Source organism: Mustela nivalis (assembly GCF_964662115.1).
Source record: "Mustela nivalis genome assembly, chromosome: 7".
NCBI lineage: Eukaryota > Metazoa > Chordata > Mammalia > Carnivora > Mustelidae > Mustela > Mustela nivalis.
In genome coordinates, this window is record NC_139026.1 from 17,357,983 (window position 1) to 17,384,910 (window position 26,928).

The window sequence follows — 26,928 nt, forward strand, 5'->3', positions numbered from 1 at the left end:
CCACCAAGACAGAGCATATAGATGTAAAGTTTGTGGGAAGTCGGGGCAAACATAGTTTAACACAAAACTGTAGGGCCCTGTCTTTGAACATCTGTTACTATGGCAACTGATTTAAAAGCTTGAAAGATCAGGTTTTTTAGGCAACTTAACTAGATGTTTTTGAAAGTATGGGAACTAGAAATATTTAAAAAACAGACCCTTGTAGATCCCCATTCAGCTGACCTGGCTGACACAGCAGTAAGACATTGTTGTGACAACCGGAGAGAATGCACAAAGGAATGTGGCTCATAAACAACAGCTCCAGCCAGGAGAGCTAGCCTGGGCACTAAGGCGGCCATTTTCTCTCTGTTTTCCAAGAGATGGTCAGCTGGGCGGAGCTTACAGACTGCCGCCCCTCCCCCTCCCACTACAGCAGTACAAGGGTGCTATTCGCTTCATCTTCTCTGCACCTTTCAGTCGCAGATGAAGGAGCCAGCTGACTTTCTCATGGGGCACAAGCATGGAAAGGAGAGAAGTGAACTTCCTCAGAGAAACACAGTATGCATCTTGGAGGTACCTTCTGTGGATAACTATGCTAAATGTGACTTTCTTGGAGGAATATGATACAGAAATTGAGACTTACCTGCATGTTCATTTGGAATTGCGAACTACCAGAATTCTCTCTGTTGCATCTTATGCATAAGTTCAAAGTAGAAAGTAAACAAATAACAGTTTCCAGGGACAACAAACAAAAGAGTCCAAGTTCTGTGAACACAGTTCTTCAGCCATACTGGTGAACACAGTAACTGAGGAAAGATTACAAAAGGAAGAGGAAGCCTCAGGGTCATGCATCCTTCCCTCTGTGTCACAAGTGGACCATTTAGGCTTCTTAGGAATTGCATTTTTAAGATGGTAATTGGTCAGATAATCTTTGAGAAGTCTTTTCATCATTCTTGTGAATTTTTCAAAGCAGATTATATTACCTTAAAACTCAGACCAAGAAAACAGAAATCACAAGTGACTGGATGAAGGATTTTACTAGCTTATTAACTTACTGCATAAAGTCACACATAAGAAACATCCTTAAATCTGCAAGGAATTTCTGTTTATTTATTTATTTACTTGAGAGAGAGAGAGAGACTCTTGAGAGAGAGAGAGGGAGAGAGAGGGAGAGCAGGAAGAGTTGGGGACAGGCAGAGGGAGAGAGATAATCTAAGCCTGCATGCCCAAGGTGGAGGCTGATGTGGGGCTTGGTCTCACCACCCTGAGATAGTGACTGAGCTGAAATCAAGACTCAGGCACTTAACTGTTTGAGTTACCCAGGTGCCCCTGTGAGGAATTTCTAAAAGGAAAGAGAAATGGATAAATTCAGACTTAAGAGGAAAACTACACCTCGATTTCCAAGGTCTATTGAAAAAACAACCTCAGTCTTCAAGCAAGAATTGATTTGTAGAGAAATGTTTGCAGTACCATATAACTAACTGGGCAAGTGTCAGAAGAAATATCCGGTTCAATTTCCAAACACTTACTTTATGTTTTGCTGTTGGTTCTTTTCTCATGTGTGCTGTGTTTTACTGTTTGCCTGAAGAAAATGGTGGATATGGAGTTAAAAGTCTGCTTTTCCTGGTATAGTGAAAATGGCAGCTCTCAAACTCTGGACTTTTGAACCCAAACATTAGTGAACTGAGGCAGGAATGAAATGTCTTTGTACTGATCTTTGACAAGATTTGAAAAATCCCTGTTGTTTCCAGAAAATGTCCTATAAATGTCAAAAGCCATCATATTCAAAGAGGCTGTGTTCTAGAGTCATCAGCAACAGCAACATCTAGTCAGCAAAGAAGAACACATAAGTCTGGGATTCTTAGTGAAGTTTATCCTGGATAAAGTAAAAAGGAATATTGTACAATAGATGTTTTTAATAGAAAACAAGTAGATAATTTTAAATATCTCTTATTAAACTCATAAGTACTTACTCTAAGCTTGACAGGTTAAAAAGTAACATGCAGATTCACATCTTTCTTTTCCCTCTTTCTAAGGAGATAATAGGATGAAAAGATCCATGGGCTTATCCTTAAGAGAAAAATCAGTGAAGGTAGAAATAGGAACCTCACATCTTAGGGGATATGGGGGAGCAAGGAGAACTCTCACACAGTGTGAAGAGGAACAGAGAAGAAAGGGCCATCCAGGATGGTGGAAGGAGACCTGAATAGTGGGAGATCTGTATGGTGCAGACGAGAGTTTATTTGAGGAAGAAGAACAAAAGACTGCATAAGCAAAGATAAAAAACAATGGAATATTACTCAACCACAAAAAGAATGAAATCTTGCCATTTTCAATAACATGGATGGAACTAGACAGTATTATGCTAAGTGAAATAAATCAGAGAAAGACAAATACCATATGATTTCACTGGTGTGGAATTTAAGGAACAAAAGATCACGGGGGGAAAAAGGAAAACCAAGAAACAGACTCTTAACTATACAGAATGAACTGATGGTTACCAGAGAGGCAGTGGGTGGGGGGATGGGTTAAATTGGTGATGCGGATTAAGGAGGGCACTTGTGATGAGCACCAGGTGATGTATGGAAGTGTTCAATCACTAAATTGCACACCTGAGATGAATATTATACTGTTTGTTAATTAACTAACTAAAATTTAAATAAAAACATAAAAAAATTTTAATAAACATTGCTTTGAACCCAGGAAAGGTTTATGATGGACATTTCTACTTATTCCATTCCTCTTTGAAAATTATATCACTCCAGAACCATAGTATAAGAGCCACTTTTTTGTATGAGTAATTCAGATGAATTTAATCCAAGAAACATTTGTAGGTGTGAGAGACTGCTATGTGTGTACTCAGTTCATCATTTTGAAATAGAAGTCTCCATAGCTTCCTTTTACATGGTTTTTCTTCCTAGCCTCTTTGCTATGTTATCTGAAAGATAAAAAGATGAGAAAGACAGTTTTTCTCTCTGAGAGCTAATAATGTAGTAGAAAAGACTTGTATGTTCCTTGGTGTAGCACTACTATGATTGTCAGCGACAGTTATGTATATATGTATATATATTTGTATATGTATGTATATATGTATGTGTGTGTATATATATATATATGTGTGTGTATATATATACACACATATATATATATATATATAAAATAACAGTTATATGTAAGTGTTGTTCTAATTGTGAGGAGAATTCCAGCAAGAAGACAAGTAGATGGGATTGTTATTGCTGTTGTTGCAGGTTGGTGATGAAACAAGGAACTCTTCAACAAATGGTGCTTGGGCAATTGCTGACTCCTAGATATATCTAGATTATCCTTAGGAAAAAAAAGAAGTTTAACTCTTTACTCATACTTTACATAAGAATCAATTCAAGATAGATTAGAGACTTAAATATAAAATACAAAGCTATAAACATTTAAAACACAATATAGGGGTGCCTGTGTGGCTCGGTGGGTTAAGCCTCTGCCTTCAGCTCAGGTCATGATCTCAGGGTCCTGGGATCAAGTTCTGCATCAGGCTCTCTGCTCAGCAGGGAACCTGCTTCCCCCTCACTCTCTGCCTGCCTCTCTGATTACTTGTGATTTCTCTCTGTCAAATAAATAAATAAATAAATAAAATCTTTAAAAAAATAAAAAAAATAAAAATAATAAAAAATAAAAGCAATACAGAAGAACCTTCTCATGATCTCTAGCTAGGGAAGATTTTTGAGAACAATATATAAAAATATTAATCGAAAAGTCTTGATAAGGACAATGTATTAAAAATTAGGTCTGTTCATTTAGACACCACAAAGAAAATGAAATAATAAGTTGAAAAAGGGGATAAGATATTTATAATACACATGATCCAGAAAGCATTAATACCCAGGATATACAAACAAGTCTCAATAACCACTTTACTATATATATTCTTTTATATATGCCAAATATATATATTTAAAATTATAAAAATAATGTATTTAAGTGAAATAATTTAGGAGGTAACATGACAGAGAAAGCATTTGCACTAACCATAATTTCAGACAAAATAATTTCAATGCAAAGATATTTAAAACGAAGAGGGAAATTCTGATATTTGTATAATTTCTAATACTTGATCTTATACAATTTCTTGATATTTTATTTTATACAATTCTGATATTTTACACTTAAAAATGACAGTAATGCAGTAAACATTACATATATGTATGTATATGTATATATCTCCTGATAGAGGAGAAAAGATTTTTATTTGTATAATTGAAACACCCATAAGGAGAAACTAAATGTGGGTGAGTCTTCAGATAGAAATAAATGAGTCCAGTAGTCAAAAATTATTATGCCTATGGAAAATTAAGTAACATAATTAGCAGTTATTATTTTTTTAAAGATTTTATTTATATATTTGACAGACAGAGATCACAAGTAGGCAGAGAGGCAGGCAGAGAGAGAGGAGGAAGCAGGCTCCCTGCTGAGCAGAGAGCCCGATGTGGCACTGGATCCCAGGACCCTGAGATCATGACCTGAGCCAAAGGCAGAGGCTTTAACCCACTGACCCACCCAGGTGCCCCCCAACATAATTAACAATTAAATCCAAATATATAGTAAGCATAATTTAAAAATACATTTGGACAACTTATAAAAATCAATTATGTATTTACACATTAAGTACATAGGAACACTCAATGAATTTCAAAATTTGCTATCATAGAAGCCTCATTGATGACAATCATGCAATAAAAACTTAGAAAATGCTTTCATTTTACTCTAAATTTTTAATTTGGAAGTGTAAAATTAAGAAGTAAAAGGTAATAAATGGAAGCCCTTCATATCAACACCAACCAGAGATCAGCCATACAGGGACCAGGGAAAAATATCTAGCTTTTGGTGGCATTTAATTAAAAACAAAAAACAGTAAGAAAAAAAAGAAAGAATCAAGCTTTCAACCTAAGAAGCTTCTAAATGAGTAACAACATCCACCCTGATCATTACAGTTACTGAAGATAAAATTATTGAAATGGGAAAAAAAGCTAGTAAAGTTGACCCATAAAACCAAAAGTTGAATGTTTGCAAAAAACAGTAAAATATTTGTCATATATAATAAAGAAAAAAGAGAAAGAATGGAAGAATTTTTATTTGATACAAATAAATGTATCAAATTGGTAAGACACAAACATTTTAGAACATTAAAATGAAGAAGTACAACATTAAATCTATAAATATGTAATAACATTTCAAGGATTTAGCCACGTGCACTCGATGTGAATTTAAGTGTGTAGTAGTCTCTGTCTTTCACAGTCTAAGGCCCTGAAGAAAATAAACTGAAGACTGATGCCAACTCAACATGACTTCATATGCCACCTCTGGTAATGTTTATGGTCCGTGTCTCCCCAGTGTATTTGGGTAATTTCTGCTGAGCAAGATGTTGGCAATGTTTCTAATGGACTGTCAGCATTTGATTACAGATGCGCTTTGTTTGGCCTGAATAGCATTTACAAATTATTTCTGAATTATTACCATTTTTTTAAAAAAAGAAATCCAGAGATCTTACTTAAAAATCTAGGTTTCTGGGGCACTTGGTTCGCTCAATCAGTTAATGGTCTGACTCTTGATTTTGGCTCTGATCATGATCTCAGGTTCCTGGGATTAAGCCCGGCATCAGGCTCCGTGTTCAGTGGGGAGTCTGCTTGAGATTCTCCCTCTGGCTATCCCCACTCCCCCTTAAAAAAATCTAGATTTCCATCACAGTAAAATTGGAGTTAGTGAGGGTTGGGTGGGACCTGTGTTTTTCTACTTCCTGCATCCCCTGTGGAGTGAGGGGGCCTCAATTTTATTCCCACTTCTGCCACACACCAGCAGGATTGTTTTGAGAAAGTTACCCTACTCTGAGTGTGTCAGTTTTCCATATTTGCAGGGTGGAGGAAATATTTGGCTTATAAAGTGATGGATCAGGTTCATGGGTGTTAACTAAGGTACAGAATATGGAAACAGCAACTAGTAGTTTCCTCTCTACCCTTTGTTATTGTTCTTATATGAAATCACTGCCAGCTGTTATTTAGTCGTAGAAACAAGATGTGCAACACAATTATTTGACAGAACATTCTGTAGTAAGTCATATCCTCTGCTTGGTTATTTGCACAATGATCTGCATGCTGTTTGATTTGGGTTTAATCTCATGATTAAAACCTCTGCTGGTTGCTAGCCATGACCTTCTCACTAGCTTGTGAACTCAAGACCTGTTTCTTTTCATGACCTCCCCTATCCTATCTTCACCTGTCAGCTCTCTTCATTAGACTGTAAGCTTACCTAGCCCCCCTTAATCCTCCATTCTCAGAATGTTGAGCAAATCTTGGCATCCAATAGGCAACTCATTCATATTTGCTAAGTGACTGATTTTAAGAGATTGTTATATACAGAATTATATATTACCTATAATTATCTATAGTTAAATATAAAATATATAATTAATATATTTATATTATGTTTCATAATATGAATATAAAACTAAACATATAATTATAAAATTAAAAATATATTATGAGACAGAAACAGTGTATGTATAATTTCCAAGGCAATTTTCCTTTCAAATAATATGAAAAATTGTTTCTTTACTCCTTAAAGGATCTGTTATTTCTTAGTTCATTTGTTCTTTCATTTTCTTTTAAAACATCATTTGCAACAGAAGGAAAGCATATAGGACAGTGTCTGGCACATAGAAGGAATTTATTTGCTCATTCAACAAATTGATCTCCACTATTGTAATCACAAAACAGTGTGATTTGTTGATTAGTTAAAATATAAAAAATAAGAGGCACCTGGGTGGCCCAGTTGGTTAAGCGTCTGCCTTCAGCTCAGGTCATGATCCAGGAGTCCCAGGAAGGAGCCCGGCATTGGGCTTCCTGCTCAGCAGGGAGTCTGTTCCCTCTGCCCTCATCCTATGTGTGCTCTGTCTCTTTCTCTCTCCCTCTTTCTCAAATAAATAAACAAAATCTTTTAAAAAAAAAAGTAAGCATAAAAAATAAAAATTCAGTGATTATCAAGACATGCATAGAAAGGTTGCACCAGGACCTACAAGGAACTGGCTGAATGGAGGGCTGATTTGATTTCAGCAGGAAGAAGCCATGATGAAATAATCTAGCACACCATTTACCAGACTGGAACACCCACCACAGGGTTTTCCAGGGAGAACTACCTTGTTTTCAGCCTGCTGAAGATCTTGGGAGATCTGCTGGCTTGCACATCAGTAAGGTTCAGTGCTTGCAGATGTCGTCGGTCCCAGAGCTGTCATACCCGTGTGATTGTGGCCCGGAAAGCAGATAGGAGATCATCAGTTACTTCTCTCCTTACTTTTGCGAAGAAATGGCAGTGAGTGTGCACATGTGTTACAGTTACTGGCTGGTGTGATCTTGTAAGAATCAGATTTCACAAGATGGAATAGGGAGTAGGGTAAAGGTGTGAATGCGGAGGAAAACGAGCATGTTGTGAAAATTTTAGCGGAAGTTGTAAAGGTTATGATACAGGTTCTTGATTTTTAAGAGAGAAGATTGTTTTGAACAATTGCATTTCCTTTCTAGTGGAATGACATTTCTCCCTTTCTCAACAGAAGGTTCTGTTTTTCTTTTTGTCATTTGAGAACACATTCCCTGATTTCACAATTACCCATCTGAAAATTGCATGGGACCTGAAACATGAAAGACACTGTGGAGAACATCCTGAAGGTGGGGTCTTCTTTGCACAGCCCCTACTTAGTACAGTTCATTGTCGTGGCAGCTGAGGACTCTTCTGTGCTGAACTGTAAGGGTTCTTGTCTGATCAGAGATGCGCTGGGTGCTGCTCTAGACCTCAGAGGCTGTTGCTCTTGGGTGGCAGATCCACGGAGTTGTCTGAGTTCAGAAATGTATGAAAAATAGAGACATATGGAGACGGAAGAAGAGGTGACAAGTTTTTGGGTATGTGTGGAAAGCGTTTCTTGAAATAGCATGGTTTGACATTATTGCTCCACTTTCTCTTTTTCTTTTAATAATCAAATTTCAGTTCAAAGGCTTTTACATTTGGAGAAAAAATTTTTTTTTTTCATTTCTGTAAAATCGGGCCCAAAGCCTCGGGTTTGTATTAACATTAACAGCAGTATAAAAGTACAAGACTGTCTCGCAAAATGTAAATTTCCTCCCCCCTTTTCTGTCCATTTTTCTAGTTAATGAAATTTCCAATGAACTTGGGTTGGCTAAGGGGTGTTTAAAATCTCATGACCTTTTGGAAAAGTACAATACTAGGAGTCTAAATACTTGGAAGGAAATAATATTGCTTTTCAGGGAGCAAAAGTAATTGCTTGTCAATGACAAATGATGCTGGTCATATAGCCAATTGTTTGCTTGCTATATAAGTGCATTTATTCCTTTCCCATTTAATGGTATGCATTAACATTCCCAAATCAAAAATGATGGGGATAGAGTAAGATTCCACCCACTGCAAGCACAGAGCAATAGCACATTTTTCAGGGTGTGTTCTATGGGCAAATGGGAAGTTAATAGATGTTAAATGCTAATAATAAATAAATAAATAAATAAATAAATAAATAAATAAATTCCATGGTCAAAGTCTTGGAATTTTGACTAAGCCAAAGTTTGCTGCAACTCATCAGGAAGGAAGCTATAGTATGCAGAGATTGCCACACTGATTTGGCCCCAGGACCAGAGATCTGAAATCCTCTTTTGATATGAAGTCAGACAGGTCTAGGTTGACCCCTGTGCCACTTTGGGCAAATCATAAAATCTCTTTGAACTCTGGTTCATCGGCAAAATGGGTCCAATAGCACACACTCCATGGCTTTTTGAGAACATCAAATGAGGTAATGCATATAAAACACTCAGCAAAGCTACTCCATAAGAATAAATGTTAATTTAAAATTATGCCTTTATCCCAAATTTTGGAGTAGGGGTCTATAGTGAAATACCCATATGCATGGGACTAGGATTTAGAAGCAGATCCTGCTACTTTCTGACTAATCTCAATAAACCTCTTAACTAAAAGAATTGGGTTCCTGATGCCTTCACCTTAAAAACACCATCATCATCATCATCAATGTCATCATCAAAAATAACTACAACAACATCTGTGCTCGTTTACAAAGCACATTTATGAGAATCAAGTTAATTTTAAACTTGTTTTGGAAACTCTCAAACATCATGCCATTTTATCCACCAATTCTTCAGTATGTATCATTAATACTTCATACCGAAATTTACATCTTTCTGTATTTGCACATACTTACCATGCTATTATTATTCCTGAAAAAATTATCAATAATTCATCAACATAATGTAATGTTAGTCCACATTTCTTTTACCCATATTGTCTCAAAGTGTCATTTTTCCATTCATAAGATTGGGTGAAGTATCAAGGCAATTGCACATACTGTGTATGTTGTTATATCTTTTGTAACTCTCTCCTTGTCTTTTTCCTTCCAACCCATACCACTCTTTTGTAAGAAAAAGTAGGTTATTTTTTTGCAAAATGTCCCATATCCTGGATTTTGCTGATTGATTCATGGATGTGTCTTTTAACTTGTTCTATCCCCTGTATTTTTGTAGACAGGTAGTTGGATCTAGAGGTTCAGTTAGACACTGGTGCAATTTTTATATCTATCTATTTAGATAGATTTAGATATATGGTATATCATGTATCTATATCTATATAGATATCACCTCTTCTTTATATAGATATATACAATATATATCATATATATATCACCTCTTCTTTATCCATTCATCTGTTGATGGACATCTAGGTTCTTTCCATAGTTTGGCTATCGTGGACATTGCTGCTATAAACATTGGGGTGCATATGCCTCTTTGGATCACTATATTTGTATCTTTAGGGTAAATACCCAGTAGTGCAATTGCTGGGTCATAAGGTAGCTATATTTTCAACTTTTTGAGGAACCTCCATACTGTTTTCCAGAGTGGTGGCATCAGCTTGCATTCCCACCAACAGTGTAGGAGGGTTCCCCTTTCTCCGCATCCTCACCAGCATCTGTCATTTCCTGACTTGTTAATTTTAGCCATTCTGGCTGGTGTGAGGTGATATCTCATTGTGGTTTTGATTTGTATTTCCCTGATGCTGAGTGATGTGGAGCACATTTCATGTGTCTGTTGGCCATTGATGTCTTATTTGCAGAAATGTCTTTTCATGTCTTCTTGCCCATTTCTTGATTGGATTATTTGTTCTTTGGGTGTTGAGTTTGATAAGTTCTTTATAGATTTTGGATACCAGCCCTTTGTCTTATATGTCATTTGCAAATATCCTCTCCCATTCTGTTGGCTGTCATTCGGTTTTGTTGACTGTTTCCTTTGCTTGATGACATCCTGATAGTTCATTTTTTCCCTTGATTCCCTTGCCTTTGGCAATGTTTGTGGGAAGATGTTGTTGTGGCTGAGGTCAAAGAGGTTGCTACTTGTGTTCTCCTCAAGGATTTTGATGGATCCCTGTCTCACATTGAGGTCTTTCATCCATTTGTAGTCTATTTTTCTGTGTGGTGTAAGGAAATGGTCCAATTTCATTCTGCATGTGGCTGTCCAATTTTCCCAACACTATGTGTTGAAGAGACTGCCTTTTTCCCATTGGACATTCTTTCCTGCCTTGTTGAAGATTAGTTGACCACAGAGTTGAGGGTCCATTTCTGGGCTCTTGATTCTGTTCCACTGATCTATGTGTCTGTTTTTATACCAGTACCATACTGTCTTGATGATTACAGCCTTGTAGTAGGGATTGAAGTCCTGAATTGTGATGCCACCAACTTTGATTTTCTTTTTCAACATTCCTCTGGCTATTTGGGGCCTTTTCTGGCTCCATATAAATTTTAGGATTATTTGTTCCATTTCTTTGAAAAAACTTGGTGGTTTTTTGATAGAGATTGCATTAAATGTGTAGATTGCTTCAGGTAGCATAGACATTTTCACAATATTTGTTCTTCCAATCCATGAGCATGGAACATTTTTCCATTTTTTGGTGTGTCTTCTTCGGTTTCTTTCATGAGCACTTTGTAGTTTTCTGAGTACAGATTCTTTGCCTCTTTGGTTAGGTTTATTCCTAGGTATCTTATGGTTTTGGGTGCAATTGTAAACAGAATTGACTCCTTGATTTCCCTTTCTTCTATCTTGCTGTTGGTGTATAGAAATGCAATTGATTTCGGTGCATTGATTTTATATCCTGACATTTTCTTGAATTCCTGTATGAGTTCTAGCAGTTTTGGAGTGGAGTCTTTTGGGTTTTCTGCGTAAAGTATCATATCATCTACAAAGAGTGAGAGTTTGACTTCTTTGGTGATTCAGATGCCTTTAATTTCTTTTTGTTGTCTGATTGCTGAGTCTAGGACTTCTTTTTTTTTTTTTTTTAAAGATTTTATTTATTTATTTGACAGACAGAGATCACAAGTGGGCAGAGAGGCAGGCAGAGAGAGAGAGGATAAAGCAGGCTCCCCGCTGAGCAGAAAGCCCGATGCGGGGCTCAATCCCAGGACCCTGGGATCATGACCTGAGCCGAAGGCAGAGGCTTTAACCCACTGAGCCACCCATGTGCCCCGAGTCTAGGACTTCTAGTACTATGTTGTATAGCAGTGGCACTAGTGGACATCCCTGCCATGTTCCTGACCTTAGGGGAAAAGCTCTCTGTACTTCCCCATTGAGAGTGATATTTGCTGTCGGTTTTTCATAGATGACTTTGATGATATTGAGGTATATACCCTCTATCCCTACACTTCAAAGAGTTTTGATGAATAAAGTGATGCTGTACTTTGTCAAATGCTTTTTCGGCATCTATTGAGAGTATCATATGGTTCTTTTATTAATGTATTGTATCACATTGATTGATTTGTGGATGTTGAACCAACCTTGCAGCCCAGGAATAAATCCCACTTGGATATGGTGAATAATCCTTTTCATGTACTGTTGGATCCTACTGTCTAGTATTTTGGTGAGAATTTTTGCATCTGTGTTCATCAAGGATATTGGTCTGTAATTTTCCTTTTTGATGGGGTCTTTGTCTAGTTTTGGGATCAAAACTGTTGGCCTTATAAAATGAGTTTGGAGTTTTCCTCCCACTTATATTTTTGGAACAGTTTCAGGAAAATAGGTATTAATTCTTCTTTAAATGTTCTGTAGAATTCCTCTGGGAAGCTGTCTGGACCTGGGCTCTTGTTTTTTTGGGGGGAGATGAAATATTTCATTTATTTGATGACTGCTTCAATCTCCTTGTTATGGGTCTGTTCAGGTTTTCTATTTCTTCCTGGTTCAGTTTTAGTAGTTTGTATTTCTCTAGGGATGCATCCATTTCTTCCAGATTGTCAAATTTGCTGGCATATCCATTTTGCTCATAATATGTTCTTATAATTGTTTGTATTTCTTTGGTGTTGGCTGTGATCGCCCCTTTTATTCATGATTTTATTAAGTTGGGTCCTTTCTCCTTTTGGATAAGTCTGGCTAGGGTTTATCAATCTTATTAATTCTTTCAAAGAACCAGCTCCTACTTTTGTTGATTTGTTCTACTGTTCTTTTGGTTTTTAGTTCATTGATTCTGCACTGATCTTTATTATTTCTCTTCTCCTACTGGGTTTAAGGCTTCTTCATTGTTGTTTCTCTAGCTTATTTAGGTATAGTGTTAGGTTGTGTACTTGAGACCTTTCTTGTCTATACACCTTCCTCTCAGGACCACCTTTGCTCTATCCCAAAGAATTTGAATAGTTGTGTTTTCATTTTCATTTGTTTCCATGAATTTTTTCAATTCTTCTTTAATTTCCTGGTTGACCCATTCGTTCTTTAGTAGGATGCTCTTTAGCTTCCGTATATTTGAGTTCTTTCCAACTTTCCTCTTCTGATTGAGTTCTATTTTCAAAGTATTGTGGTCTGAAAATGGGTCACAGTGATCCCAATCTTTTGGTACCAGTTGAGACCTGATTCGTGACTCAGGATGTGATCTATTCTGGAGAATGTTCCATGGGCACTAGAGAAGAATGTGTATTCTGTTGCTTTGGGATGGAATGTTCTGAATATAACTGTGATGTCCATATAGTGTATTGTGTCATTTAAAACCTTTATTTCCTAGTTGATCTTTTGCTTAGATGATCTGTCCATTTCAGTGATGGGGGTATAAAAGTCCCCTACTATTCTTGTATTATTGTTGATGTGTTTCTTTGATTTCATTATTAATTGGTTTATATAATTGACTGCTTCCATGTTAGGGGCATAGATATTTAAAATTGTTAGATCTTCTTGTTGGACAGATCCTTTAAGTATGATATAGTGTCCTTCCTCATCTTTTATTATAGTCTTTGGCTTGTAATCTAATTTGTCTGAGATAAGGGTTGCCACCCCAGCTTTCTTTTGATGTCCATTAACATGGTAAATTGTTTTCCACCCCCTCACTTTAAATCTGGAGGTGTCTTTGAGTCTAAAATGAGTTTCTTGGGGGCTCCTGGGTGACTCAGTTGGTTAAGCCTCTGCCTTTGGCTCTGGTCATGATCCCAAGTCCTGCATCAGGCTCTCTGCTCAGCAAGGAGCCTGCTTCCCCCTCCCTCTCTCCCCATCTCTCTGCCTACTTGTGATCTCTATCTGTCAAATAAATAAATAAATAAAATCTTAAAAAAAATAGTTTTTGTAGACAGCATATTGATGGGTCTTATTGTTGTTGTTGTTGTTTTTAAAATCCATTCTGATACCCTGTGTATTTTGGTTGGGACATTTAGCTCATTTACATTTGCGGTAACTGTTGAAAGTTATGAATTTACATTCAGGGTGACTATTGAAAGATATGAATTTAGTGCCATTGTATTGCCTGTAATGTGACTGTTACTGTATATTATTTCTGTTCCCTTCTGGTTTGTTACTTTTAGGCTCTCTGTTTGCTTAGAGGACCCCTTTAAATATTTCCTGTCTGGCTGATTTGGTGTTTGCAAATTCTTTTAAGCTTTGTTTGTCCTGGAAGCATTTTTTTTTTTTTTTAATCTCTCCTTCTATTTTCAATGACAGCCTAGCTGGATATAGTATTCTTGGCTGCGTATTTTTCTGGTTTAGTGCTCTGACTATATCATGCCAGTCCTTTGTGACTTGCCAGGTCTCTGTGGATAGGCCTGCTGCCAATCTAATATTTCCACTATTGTATGGTACAGACCTCTTCTCTCTGCTTTCAATATTTTCTCTCTGTCACTAAGACTTGTAAGTTTTACTATTAGATGATGGGGTATGGACCTATTGTTATTGATTTTGAGGGGGGTTCTCTGTGCCTCCTGGATTTTAATGCTTGTTCCCTTTGCCATATTAGGGAAATTCTGTACTATAATTTACTCCAATATACCTTCTGTCTCTCTCTCTCTCTTTCTTCTTCTTCTTCTGGGATCTCAATTATTCTAATATTATTTTGTCTTATATTATCACTTATCTCTTGAATTCTCCCTTTGTGTTCCAGTAGGTTGGTTGTCTCTCTTATCCTCAGTTTCTTTTTTCTTTGTCATTTGATCTTCTATATCACTAATTCTCTTTTCTGCCTCATTTGATTGCACCTCATTAATAGCTTTTTTGATTTCAACTTGGTTAGATTTTAATTCTTTTATTTCTCCAGAAAGGAATTTTCTAATATCTCCCATGCTTTTTTTGAGCCCAACTAGCACTTTGGTAATTGTCATTCTCACCTCTAGTTCTGATGTGTTACCAATATCCATATTGATTAGGTCCCTAGATGTCAATACTGCCTCTTGTTTTTTTTTTTTTTTTTTTTTTGTGGTGAGTTTCTCCACCTTGTCATTTTATCCAGATAAGAATAGATGAATGAGACAACAGAACAATAAAAGGGTGGTGAGGACCCCAGTAAAATATATGTTAACCAAATCAGAAGAGATCCAAAACTAGGGGTAGAAGTAAGGGAGAAAGATAATAAAAAATAAAATAAAAAATAAAAAATATATATATTAGACTGGTGAATAGAACAGAGCCACACACTTGATTTTGGGTGTATTCCGGTCTCTTAGAAGAAACTACTTCCCAAAATTTTAAAGAAAGAAAAACTTATATATATACAAAAATAAGGGTAAACATGAAGAGTTGGACTATGACTGTAAAGATGAAACTTTTAAAAAATTCTAAAAAAGGTATTGATAAGTTGGTTGAAAAAAGAAAAAAAAGAAAGAAGAAAAAATGTCATCAGGTTGGAGAGTAGAACAAAGTCATATGCCAGATTTAGGGTGTATTTTGATCTATTAGAAGATAGCAATAAGTAATCTGCTTGGGTTCACCCTCAGTAGCTTTTGTTCCCTGAAGCCTTTCCATAGAGCTTTGGAGGATGGGAATGAAATTAGCTGCCTCCCAATCTCTGCCCCTGTAGGAACTGAGAGCTCAGGGCCCCACTCCTCAGTATACCTTCAGAGAAAAGCAGTCAATTCCTCCCGCCTCCCTGGTTTCCCACTGCACTCTGAGCTCGCCTGGCCTGTGACTGAGTGCTTCTATCTCTGGTGCATGGCCCTGTTTGGAGTCTCCAAACCCAGCTGATTCCTGCAATGTGCTCCTGCACTGCTCCTTCCAGAGGAGGAAGGTGAGTCTCCCCGGATCTGCCACGTGTAGGGTCCTTGCTCAAAGAGTAGTGGTCTGACTGTGTCTTGGATGGTTTAAGATAACTCTGAGCTGAGAGCTCACTCCTCACCTCCATTTCTATAGTTGGCTTCCCCAGGCTGACACCTGGCAGTTCTGTCACACCAGAGTCTTTCTGTGACCCTGCAGGTCCTGAGACCACACTGTCCCTCTGAGGGTTCCACCCCCTGTTTAGCCTCTGGAACCATGTCCCCCAGTGGAGCAGACTTCTGAAAGTTCTGACTTTGTGCTCCACTGCTCCACTGCTTGCTGGGAGCTGGCCTCTCCCACTGCTGTCTATCTTCCTTTCACTTCAGATTCACTTATCTGCATGCCCTGCCTTCTAGAAAGTGGTCAATTGTCTGTTCCTAGAATTGCTGCTCTTCTTCTCTTCCAACTCCTGTTGAGTTTGTAGGTGTTAGGAATGGTTTGATAACTAGCTGAACTCCAGGGACCTGATGATATTCCAGTCTACTCCTCCTCCATCTTGCTTCCTCTGGTCCAGCTATTGTTCCTTGAGCACTTATTATGGGTCACGTTATTACCTTATTTCAACTTCAAAATGACCCTCAACTTTGACTTTTATTATGGTCATTATCATTCCCATTTTTAAGGATGAGGAACTTGAGGGGAAAAAGAGATTATTACACAAGGGCTAAGTGTAGGATGTAGAATTTGAACCCAGTGTTTATGGTTTTGCCCCAATATTTTGCTGCCTATGATATTTAGGTAAATGTTTTATAAATGGTAGACCTCCATAAAAGGTTAGATATTTGTTTGGTGGAAATAGCATGGACTCTAGAGTCAAAACAGCCTCTATTTACCTTTCGACTTCATCACCCCCAGCCCTGTGGTTTTGGGCTCCTAATTCCTATTAGTCACAGTTTTTCAATCAAGAAAAGAGAAATAATGATGTGTAACTTGATGAAATTTTGTGAGTATTTGAGAAAGCATTAGAGTCTATGGAGACTCTAGCACAATGTCTGAAAGCATAGATTCTAGATCAATGGTAACTATTATGCCGGACCCCTCACAGTCTCTTGCATACTTTCATACTCAGTGAGTTTTTTTCTAATTTGATACTAGGTAGTTACTCTCAAGGAATGGAGACAAAGGGGTAGTAGTGGCAGGTTGCATTATTACAGCTAACCCCAGAGATACAGATCTAGTTTGTAAATTCATTTATCAGCTCATCCCCACACCATTTATTTCTTGCCCATGCTGTTTGAGAAACTTGGAGAGGCACTGTCTACAGGGCAAGCAGGATCACAGGTGGAGCGTGTCCTCGAAGGGCTTCACTTCTGCATGGTGACTGGTATCGATGTGTTTCTAACAAGTAGGTACCAATGCTTCCCATCCATCCATTTGCCAAAGTAGGCCAAATGTCACTCAATACATGCAATTATAACAAAAGTATAAACTGCACAAACCACCAGTGTCCTGTACTTTAAAAAAAACAAAAACAAAAACCCATCTTTGGTTGATAGAGCTGAGTGAATTTTTATATTAAGCAAATAAAAAGACATTTTGTATATACATTTCAATAGAATTACAAATTACTCAGAAATAATTTTCAACTTGTTATCTTAAAAGGGGATGCCAAGAGCTTTGACTTCCTTTGGAACGTTCATTTGCCATAATTCTTTTTTTGAAACTCATTAAATTTTAACTAGATGCACACACTTTCTGCTCAACTTGGGGGAAAACATATTTTAAATATCTGTCAAGTCTGTCATCATTGCTCATAGAAATGTACCTAATTGTAAGCCTCGAAATGCTCATCTGCTCAGAGGAATGCGAACATGTCAACCAGAGAACACGCAGGGGATGCACATGTACAAATAGAGGGACACAAAATCTTCCCAGAAGTTTCCTGGTGCCTTAAAACTGGAAGGCTCAGTTTGGAAATTTTTCACTCAACCTTACTAAGGACTTGGGGGGTGGGGTGGGGAGAGAAAACCCACTTATCTTAAAGATTCATGATTCAAACGCCTGATAGAATCTGCAGTTTCCATAGTGCTGGGCTCTAGATTTCCCTTTAATGTAATTAAGCCTCAAGATTTATGAATACAACAGGCCAGAACTTGATCCGTGTTCATTTTCAATTACTGCAGTGAAAGGGCCCTATCCAGATGTCTCTATTTACAGCATTCAGGCAGGCCGGACCAGGGGCCGAGGGGGGAGGGCCCACAAATTGTCACACTTGTTAATTCTTCACAGAGGATACTCAGCCGAGGTCCTGGCTTTGACCCTGTGACAAAAGGCTGGGGGCCCCCGGGGCAAGGGCATCAATGCTTCCAGGGACAACACGGTGACCCACGGGGGTCACTCCCTCTGCTTTGTAGGTATTTGTGTAATAATGGGGTCCATTCCTTATTTTTATTTCTGTTACAGTTCTGGGAGCATCCAAAGGAAAAGACTGGCTCTGATGTGAAAGACAAACATATATAATGAGAGCATCAAGTGTCCCCTGGCAACAGTAACCACGATAAAATGCTACAGGGGAAATACACAGTATGCAGTGACCCACATAATCGGGCCTATTTTGGGAGCATTGTTTTATTTTTCTTTTGAAGCGTGTTGTGTTTTTTTTTTCCTTCCTTTTTTCTTTTCTTATTTCTTTCTTTCTTTAAATATTCCCAGGTCTGCAATTTAGTTTTGCTGGGATGATTGGAACACAAGTGTCTTATCTACTTGTTACAGTTATAGTCCTGCTCATGTGCATGTGGATTTTCAACCACCAAATACCCACCTGCTAGGGCGGCCTAAAATATTCCATTTTATTCCCTTTATTTTTGCTTTAAAATATTTCTGTGCTTTCTATGACCATTCTACAGGTTTCTTAGACGTGTGCTAAGTGTTTTCTTACACTGATGTGGGCGCTGGCATTGAGGTATCATTTTAAAAGGAAAATCCCACACAAAAGGCTTAGAAATAAGAGCCCAGCAGGAGACTCAGAACCTCTAATGAAATGAACTGCAGCCAGTAAAAAGCCCCAAATCCTACCCCACGCTTTTCCTCTGTGGCGTGTGTCCGGTCCACCATTTCATAGTCTCAACTCACAGACCAGTGTCGTTACCTTGTGAAAAAGAATGAATTGGGATATTGCTTCTGCTGAACAATAATTGGCTGTTCTATTAACGGGATACTCAGGAAAATGGAATTGTTGGCCAATTCTCTTCCATTTCAGGAGGCTGTTTCGTGAAAGTATTGCAAATCTCTCCTTGATGAGCCCCTTTAAATCAATTTTGGGTTTCTTTTTTCAGTCATGACCTTCACAGGACTCAAATTCATTTCTGTCAATTTAAAGAGATTTGAATGGAACAAGGGATCATTCAAAAATAGAGGTTTTTTTACCCCCAGATTTATTCCATTCTTGCCCCTCAGACCGACATCTCTTTTTTTCTTTAAAAATTTGATTTAATTATTTAATAATTTTTTTAAAAAATTGATTTAATAATTCAATACTAAATCCAGTCAGATTCAGTAACATTTCTCCTGCTGGCTCCAGTGAATATATTTCAGATACAAATGGCATCATTTCTGACCATCTAGTATTTCCTCTTTTGGAAGGTGCGTCGTACGAGGTATATAGGGCCCGAGAATAAGGACTCTGAAGCTTTTTGTGACTAGTCATTCCTTCTGGAAAGCTGTTATCTTGACAATTCCAGCAATTAATCTGTACATTTTATAGAGGCACTTGTGATCACTCTGACTGTACTGCGAGGAAATCCCAGTCCTGTGGTATATACTGGAGCAGTTTTCCTCAGAACAGCACTGAGACCATTCGAATGGATGGGGATATTTCTTTCATTAAGTTGTATTTACTTAGTTCTTTTGCTATTTCTGATTGCTCTATTGATTATCAGTACATTTTGTTTTCTAAAGTATCTTCAAGTTTACATGGATTTGGTCTTCCTCTTCTTGTGGCCTCTTTCCTTCTCTCTACAGTCTTTTCCTCCTTTTCTCTTGTTCTCATTTTCTATTAATCTCTGGATTTCTATGTTTTTGGTTATGACGATAACGACCATGTAAAATGGTTGTATAGGAAGGGCCGTGCACCTTTTTCCCTTCCTCACATACCCTTTGGTTTTTAAAAAAATGCTATTTTGAATGCAGTATATACCTTTGCATAATTTTGTACAGCTAATAATAATTATGGAAATTTCTGTTGCAAAAAAGTCTCCACAGCTTCAGTTTTGTGCCAGAAAACCTTTTTGTGTAAAATCCCTTGCGTTAAAATCCCTGCTCAGGCAAGATCCCTGCTCTCTGGAGGGATGTGATACCAGGGTTGGGCTCTAGGAGGCAGAGCTATGGCAATGTATCCCCAGAGGACACCAGGAATGTGAACCACTCTCCTGTAAGGTTCTCTGAAAATGCAAAGGTCGGGCTGGAGAAGCCAAGTTCAGTTAAAAGAGTGGACACAAACACGTCTGGAGGGCTGGCATGGGCACAGAGCCAACTCGGAGAACTTGGGAGCCCCGCCTGCAGAACTCTGGGCTGGGGCCATTCTGAGAGCTGGGGGTCACTGAGATCCTTATAATCATCAATGGTGTAGTCTCCTGTGTCTTACTCTGCCTCTTGTCTATTGCATCCCATAACCCCTCCACATTTGGGGCCTAGGTGGTCTTTCTAAAATGTATCTTTGCTTTAAAAGTCGCACCTTGGCTTCAAACTTCTACTGCCCTCCCACTGGCTCCAGGATAAATTCCAAACTTCTTTACAAATTTGTAAGGTCCTTTGCCATGGTAAACCCTGCTTCCTCTCCAGGTTTTTTTTTTGCCACTAAACTCACTTTCTTCTCACTTCTGCCATTTCTCTGAACTATTTTTTTTTTTTTTTTCTCTGCACATGCCATCATCTTTCTGCAATTGTATATGCTGCCTTCCTGCTCACCCCCCAGTCTGAGCTTTGTTTGGACGGAGCTTCCTTGAGGAAGACTTCCTGCACTTTCTGGTTTCCCTGGACCAAGTAAACAACTCTCCTCTAGTATAGCAGCTGTGTGGGACACGTCTATTGGATTTTCTCTTTCACTGGTGGGTTCAGAAAACCAGAAGCACATGGGTAGAGAATGCTGGGTGTTTGTCAACAGTAGAGACAATATAAATAAGCCATTTATGCCTTATAAACATGGCTACCAGAAAACCCCCAAAACCCAAAACTAAAAAGCCAACAAAAAACGTAATAGAATGTGGCATACAGAAAACGATCTTCTTGGGGCTCCTGGGTGGCTCAGTCTATTAAATGTCTACTTTCAGCTTGGGTCATGATCCCAGGGTCCTGGGATCGAGCCCCACATCAGGCTCTCTGCTCAGTGGGGAGTCTGCTTCTCCCTCTCCCTCTGCCTGCTGTGCTCCCCCCAGCCCCCACCCCGGCTTGTGGTCTCTTTCTCTCTGTCAAAGAAATAAAGAAAAGAAAAGAAAAAAAACAAGCTTCTTAAAAGTTCTTAAAACTTAAAACTTCTTAAAAGTTTTAAAAAGTGCTCCTGCATCCCGCTTGGCAGTTGGCTATAAATCATGAGTTTTGGCTGCGGTAAATAACTGGTTTATACCAGATCCTCCTGCTGTATCCAAGTAGCTGCTTGTCATCTGCTGCTTGATGGAGATCAAATGATCCTGGTAGCACTGTGTGTTGTCTAAGAGTCTCTAGGTTTAAATGAAGGCTGCGTACCCTTATCTAAGAAAAGTACATGCCCGCTGACATCAGGCTTTTACCATCATTATTTTGGAAACTCAGAGACCCATGTTGATTATTATAGAAATTTTCAGATGGAGGATTGTTGTATTGAGAAAACAAAATATTTTCCCAGTCAGTGAAAGGAGGATTTGGCTAGGTAGTACTTTAGAAATAGATCTGGGCTGAGATTAATTTAAATGCCACTCCCATGCTAAGTATAGAAATTAATGACGATTCCAAACAGCTCTAGGCTGTAAGACAGGGAAGCAAAGTTATCTTTTAGAAATGTCATTGACAACAAAGTTGTACTAGACTAGAATCAGGGTTCAGTTGATGTTCTTTTCCAGAAAATTAATGTCTAGTGACTTTATTAGATGTTGTTTCTCTTACTTTGATCTCCCGTATTAGATACACTTTCATCAGCTCATTCATCTAACCACTGATTCATCCATCCATCCATTTACCTATTCATTCCTTACCCTCCCACCCACCCATCAGTCTGCCATGTTTCCTTCTATCCATCTCTGCATCAGTCCATTTATCACACAGTAAATCTTTTGTAAGCATCTACCCAGAATGAGACATTCTTAGTTACAGAGGAGATTAAAGAACAAGCAAAACAGTCTCTCTTCTCAAAACGGTAAAGGTCACTAGTGGACTCTTAGATCACCACAGCGGGGTCCTAGATAGACTAAGGGTAGACTATGAATGTTGCTGTGCACTGGAAAGCGTGAAGCATGGTGCAAACAGTGAGGTGGGTGGAAGGGGGACCTGGAGTTGTGTGCAGGGGAAAATGGTGGCTCTGGCTAGAACCATAGCTTGGATAAAGGGACAGAGGTTCTTCAGTGCCAAACAAAAGAGTGTGGAGAAACTTTGGTGATTTCTTACAGGGGAAAATAATGTGAAGGCTAACTAGTCTTTAGGAAGATCAATCCAGTCGACTGGGGAGATGGATTGGAGGAGGGGATAAGAGAGAGATAAGAGGCAGAGAGACCCGTTAGTGGCTCTGATCTGGGTCACTTACAACACATGGACTGGGCCACAGTTAAGTTAGGGGACTTTCCCATTCAACCTCCTCAGGTATGGTCACATGTCAGGATAGAAGAGAGAAGTTATGGTTATGTTATTCTTTTTGGCTTATGTTTAAGGTTGACTTTCTCCTAGATATTTAGGAGAGGGATTTGTTTATTCAAAAGAACTGTTCTTGAGCTAAGCATTCAAGTGGCTTTTGCTTAGAAGGAAGATAGAGTTACCAAGCATGAGTTGGAGAGTGGGGGAAGGAGAGGCCCTTTCTCTTAGTAAAATAACATCAACCTTAGAAACCAACCTTTTGTCCTTGCACATACTAGTTGTAATATCTTTTGTGTAAGTACTGTGAAAACAAATAATTGACTCATTAGTGATGTAGCTTTGAAACACAGCATACTGGATATGGAAGGCTAAAACAGAGGTGAAGAATTTTGAAACAATTCTCAAGGTCACTAATATGAAAGAAAACAAAATTGGAATCATGCAAAGTATGGAACAGTAGATTCTTTTTATAGAGCGATAGAATGTTTGTAAAGTTACTTCAGAGAAAAAATGTCTTCACTGTCTTGGAAGACAAATTGTTTCAACTCCTTGCATACATCAGTAAACACAGCACATATATGAATAAACTTGTCCCTTTTTGGTAGTGGGCCACTGCAATGCTTTCTTCAATGTTAAGAAAATGTCTTGTCCCCATGAATTTATTATCCCTGCATAGCCCCGTTGAAGATAACCAACCTCAAACCTCATTGCAGAAATGTTTTCTGGCTACCACTGGATTTTCAGTCTCTCAAGAAAATTGTCCTAATATGTTGAGCTCAGCCCAGGGTTGGCTGCTTGTTGTCCCCTGAAATGCACTAAGCCTTCGGTTCATAGAATGATCTCTCAGATCTTGAGGGCTTGCCCAGCATTTCAGATCAACTGAAAAATTCTGGGAGTCAAACTCTTTTTCTACACTGTTTTTATGTCAACTTCTGTATTATGTATAAAATGCCCATGTCTTCATGGAATAACACACATTTTTATTACTAAAAAAACCAGCAGCCAAAATGATACCCCACCACACACATGCACTCAGTTGCAAAAAGGCCAGGAACAAACTTTTTCAAATGAAGACAAAGGTGCCTTAGGAATCACTGCTAAATCATTGGGACCCGTCGGAGAATGAGGACACTTGCAAGAGAAGACAGAGGGGTTTTCTCTTCCTGGAAACGGGGGCGGTGGGGGAGATTGAATAAAATTTGGCACTTTCTCAGTGTAACAGCTGTGCCTGTCTCCACAAGAAAACACCATCAAGCAATTCGTGAATTCATGTTAAATAATTGCTCTTCACGTAAGGTGACTATTGTGTTCTGTCCCTCATTATGAAAATCTTGTGGTCTGATTTTCAGCACATTTAATCCTGTTCAAATCCAAATTAAACTCTGAAAGCATATGTTACTGTAAAGTATGAGTCACAGACTGTCATGATATTTTGCAGAAGATTATTCAGCAGCTGTCTTAAAAATAAAAAAGCAAAGAGCTACATCTACTCTCTGCTTGTTATGTGCCAGAGCCTATATTAACTGATTCATGGGCCAGCATTAGGGGAGTGTGGCGGGAGAGGCAAAGCTTTGCATTCAGAGGGTCTGGGATTAGAACCCACAACATCACCTTTTTACCAGAGAAGAGAGCTCTCCTGATGGGAGTCCTGCTTCACTGTCTAGAAACTGCTGGCAAGAGATAGTTGGCTGAGCCTCCCCTGGGCTGACCCTACATTCCCCAGACAGTGCTGGGAGAAAGGGAGGCTGTTAAGAAGAAGTCACCTAATGGCTCTGGTGTCTCAGACTGTAGCTTCCTCCCAGTAGCAGGATTTAGTGGTTTAAAGGACACGTGAGACAATGTGAATATTTTGTTACAAAATGTATTAATTTCATTGACTTGACCAGAATCCGCAAGAAAAGAAAGGGGTCTCTGATGCCAAGAAGTTTTCGACAGGCATGCTTAGATTTATAATATAAACAATTACACCCTTCTAAATATATATTTTTTATTGTTTCTTTTGGTTTCCATAAAATATCAACCCCCCCCCCCCAGAGAAAGCTTATACCCCATTCAGGGTACAGGGCTACCTACCTCTCCAGAGTAGGCTTGTTCGTGGCCATCTTTATCACCATGAACATCGTGGTACCCTAGGCTACTCTCATTGCTGGCCGTGCAGCTCTTCTTCAGCTGAAACCAAGTATATACAGGTCTGCTGGGCTGCTGGGGTTGAAATCATGAAGTGATCCTTTACTCAAATCCATTACCTCTTACAGACCCATGTGGTCTGACATTCAGAGGTCTCCACTGTCCTTGTATATTTGGCGCTCCTATTTGGTGAAGATTGGCATTCTCTCAGATTGTTAAAAAAAGTTTCTTTCTCAAATAAACTTCAACTTGTGAGTCAAAGAGCTAACGCATGTGGATGCCTGGCACATGTAGGTGTAGGTGTTTGATAAATGGTTGCTTTGCTTTTGTTATTAGTCATTGGAGGTCACAGAGCTAGAAAGGAAGGAAGAGACAAATGAAACATGTCAGGCTCCAGAGCCCATGTTTTACCCGCCTCACATACGACTCAGCCTCTCCTGTGAAAAGAAAAGCCAAGTTCACTCTTGATATAGAGATTGGTATCTCTCAAATTTTGTTCCAGTTTATCTGATAAACACCACAGAGTGTGTTTGTATCACAATGATATTTATTTGGTTATTACTGTATAGTTGAGGTAAAATAATCTTAGTGTTTAATTGAAAGGCTGTTAATAAAACAGGGCTTGGCTGTGTTCAATGCATTTCTCATTTTGATTTTGAAATATGACATTTTGCTTGTGCTCATTCAAAGGTTAAGAATTTGGACCTAGTTAAAATGTTAGTGAACAGAAAGAGTTCCAGAACATGTGATTTATAAGGCTGGTGTATCAGATGGTGTTTGCTGCCTTGGTAACAAGTCCAGTTGTGGCCCCTGTGTTTATGTGTCATCTTACTTAATTATGCTCTACAAACTCAGAGCACCCTAGTTAGTTGTGAGGGCTCATTGCCCTGATCACTCAACCCATTATCAGGAGAAATAATACTGGGCTCTCTTATGACCTATATTTATACGAGTAGGAGTAGTGGATGGAATTCAAATGATCAGGGTTTTTTTTTATGATTTTATTTATTCATTTATTTGAGGGGAGGGGAAGAAGGGGGAGGAAGAGAAACAAGCAGACTCCCCACCGAGCATGGAGCCTGACTTGGGGCTTGACCTCATGACCCATGAGATCATGACCAAGATCCGATGCTTAACTAACTGAGCCACCCAGGTGCCCCTCAAACGATCAGTTTTATGTCCTTTTTCTCTCTCTCCCCTTATCTTTATCACTTTCTAATTGTCCATATCGTAAATTTACTTTCTGTAATTTTATTTTTGGATAATTTCTGTATTTTATAGTACCTGATGATACTATCAAATGGGAGAAAAGAATAGAGGGTTCTCTAAAGAATATATTGCTATAGTTTTGTGTAATCAAATTGACAGTAAGTCCTCCTTGATCATTCCTGCTTTTAAAATGTTTGCTTATTGAGAAAGATTAATAGGGTTAAACATATATCCCTCTTAGAAGAGTGTTATTGCTATAAAAGAGTGATGATTTTTTAGGTACACAGAGAGTTGATTAGTTGCATACGAGCTTGTATCATGGATAAGACTGGTAAATGAATCTGCCAGTGTTCAATCGAATGTTCAATAGAACGGACGAGAGAGGTTGGGAACCACAGCATGGTCTTTTGTTGTTCTTCCATCTTGAAAGGAATTAAGATATTAGTGAAAGCTCCTGGGGGTATATTTAGAGGTATTTTGAGGAGAGATTTTAGTGCAAATCCCTTATTTAGTAGCTGAGTATCCTTGGGACAGTCAGCCAATCTCTCATCTGAAGAGAGAGCATAATACCTACTCTGCAGGGTTGTTGAGATGTACTCAGTAAGTGCTGATCCCTCTTTTTCCTTAACCTAGTGCTTAACTTCTAAGACAGTGAATGGATGTGAGTTTAGAGAGTCTTCTACTTTTAACCAGATTTGCCAGACAAAGGTTGCTCTGATCCCTATGGTGAGATCCTCTCTGGAAGTAATTGTCAGTGGTGCCAGTCTCCCAGCTGTACTTGCTGGACAATGTTACAGCCCCAAATGTTCTTCTTGCAGCTCTTCTCTAGGCATTACCTAGAACGAAGATGGTAAATAGAGGCATACATTCCTCATCCACATGGGACTTGGCTGTGCTGTTGAGAATCATGCAATCAGTCATGGTGCTCTTTCTCTAGAAACCTGGAAAAACTCAATGTCCTGATAACATTCCAGGCAGCCAATACCAATTGATCTGAGTTGATGTTCAGGTTGGAGAGGATTCACTCTTCTGACCAAATAGCTCTACAGGAAAAAATTTATAGCACACACATTTGAACACAATGATGGACACTCAGCAATAGGCACAAAAATATTTCTACCTTTTATTTACACAAGTACAGAGAAATTAAATGAGTTACTTGAAATCCCAAGTTGGCTACAGAACCAGGATTAAAACTGGGGGCTCTTGATCTCAAAATTAAGGCTCCTTTTGTCTAAGTTTTCACTCTGTGCTTGTGAAAAGGTTG

General features: G+C 38.6%; 1 protein-coding gene across 16 annotated transcripts in view; it reads left to right on the forward strand.

Annotated features, from left to right (window-relative positions):
- The window catches only part of LOC309868924 (uncharacterized protein C12orf42), a 151,683-nt gene that overhangs the window by 33,564 nt on the left and 91,191 nt on the right, over positions 1 to 26,928 (forward strand). For 8 of the 16 annotated variants that reach the window (XR_014313872.1, XR_014313873.1, XM_082739104.1 and 5 more), the window contains exon 3: positions 5,266 to 5,370. The exons of the other annotated variants lie outside the window; for them this stretch is intronic. Coding sequence is in view for 2 of the 8 variants with exons in the window: in XM_082739115.1 (XP_082595241.1) it covers positions 5,322 to 5,370 (49 nt within the window). In the remaining 6 variants the exon portion in view is untranslated. The remainder of the gene's footprint in view (positions 1 to 5,265; positions 5,371 to 26,928) is intronic. 16 annotated transcript variants of the gene reach the window in all.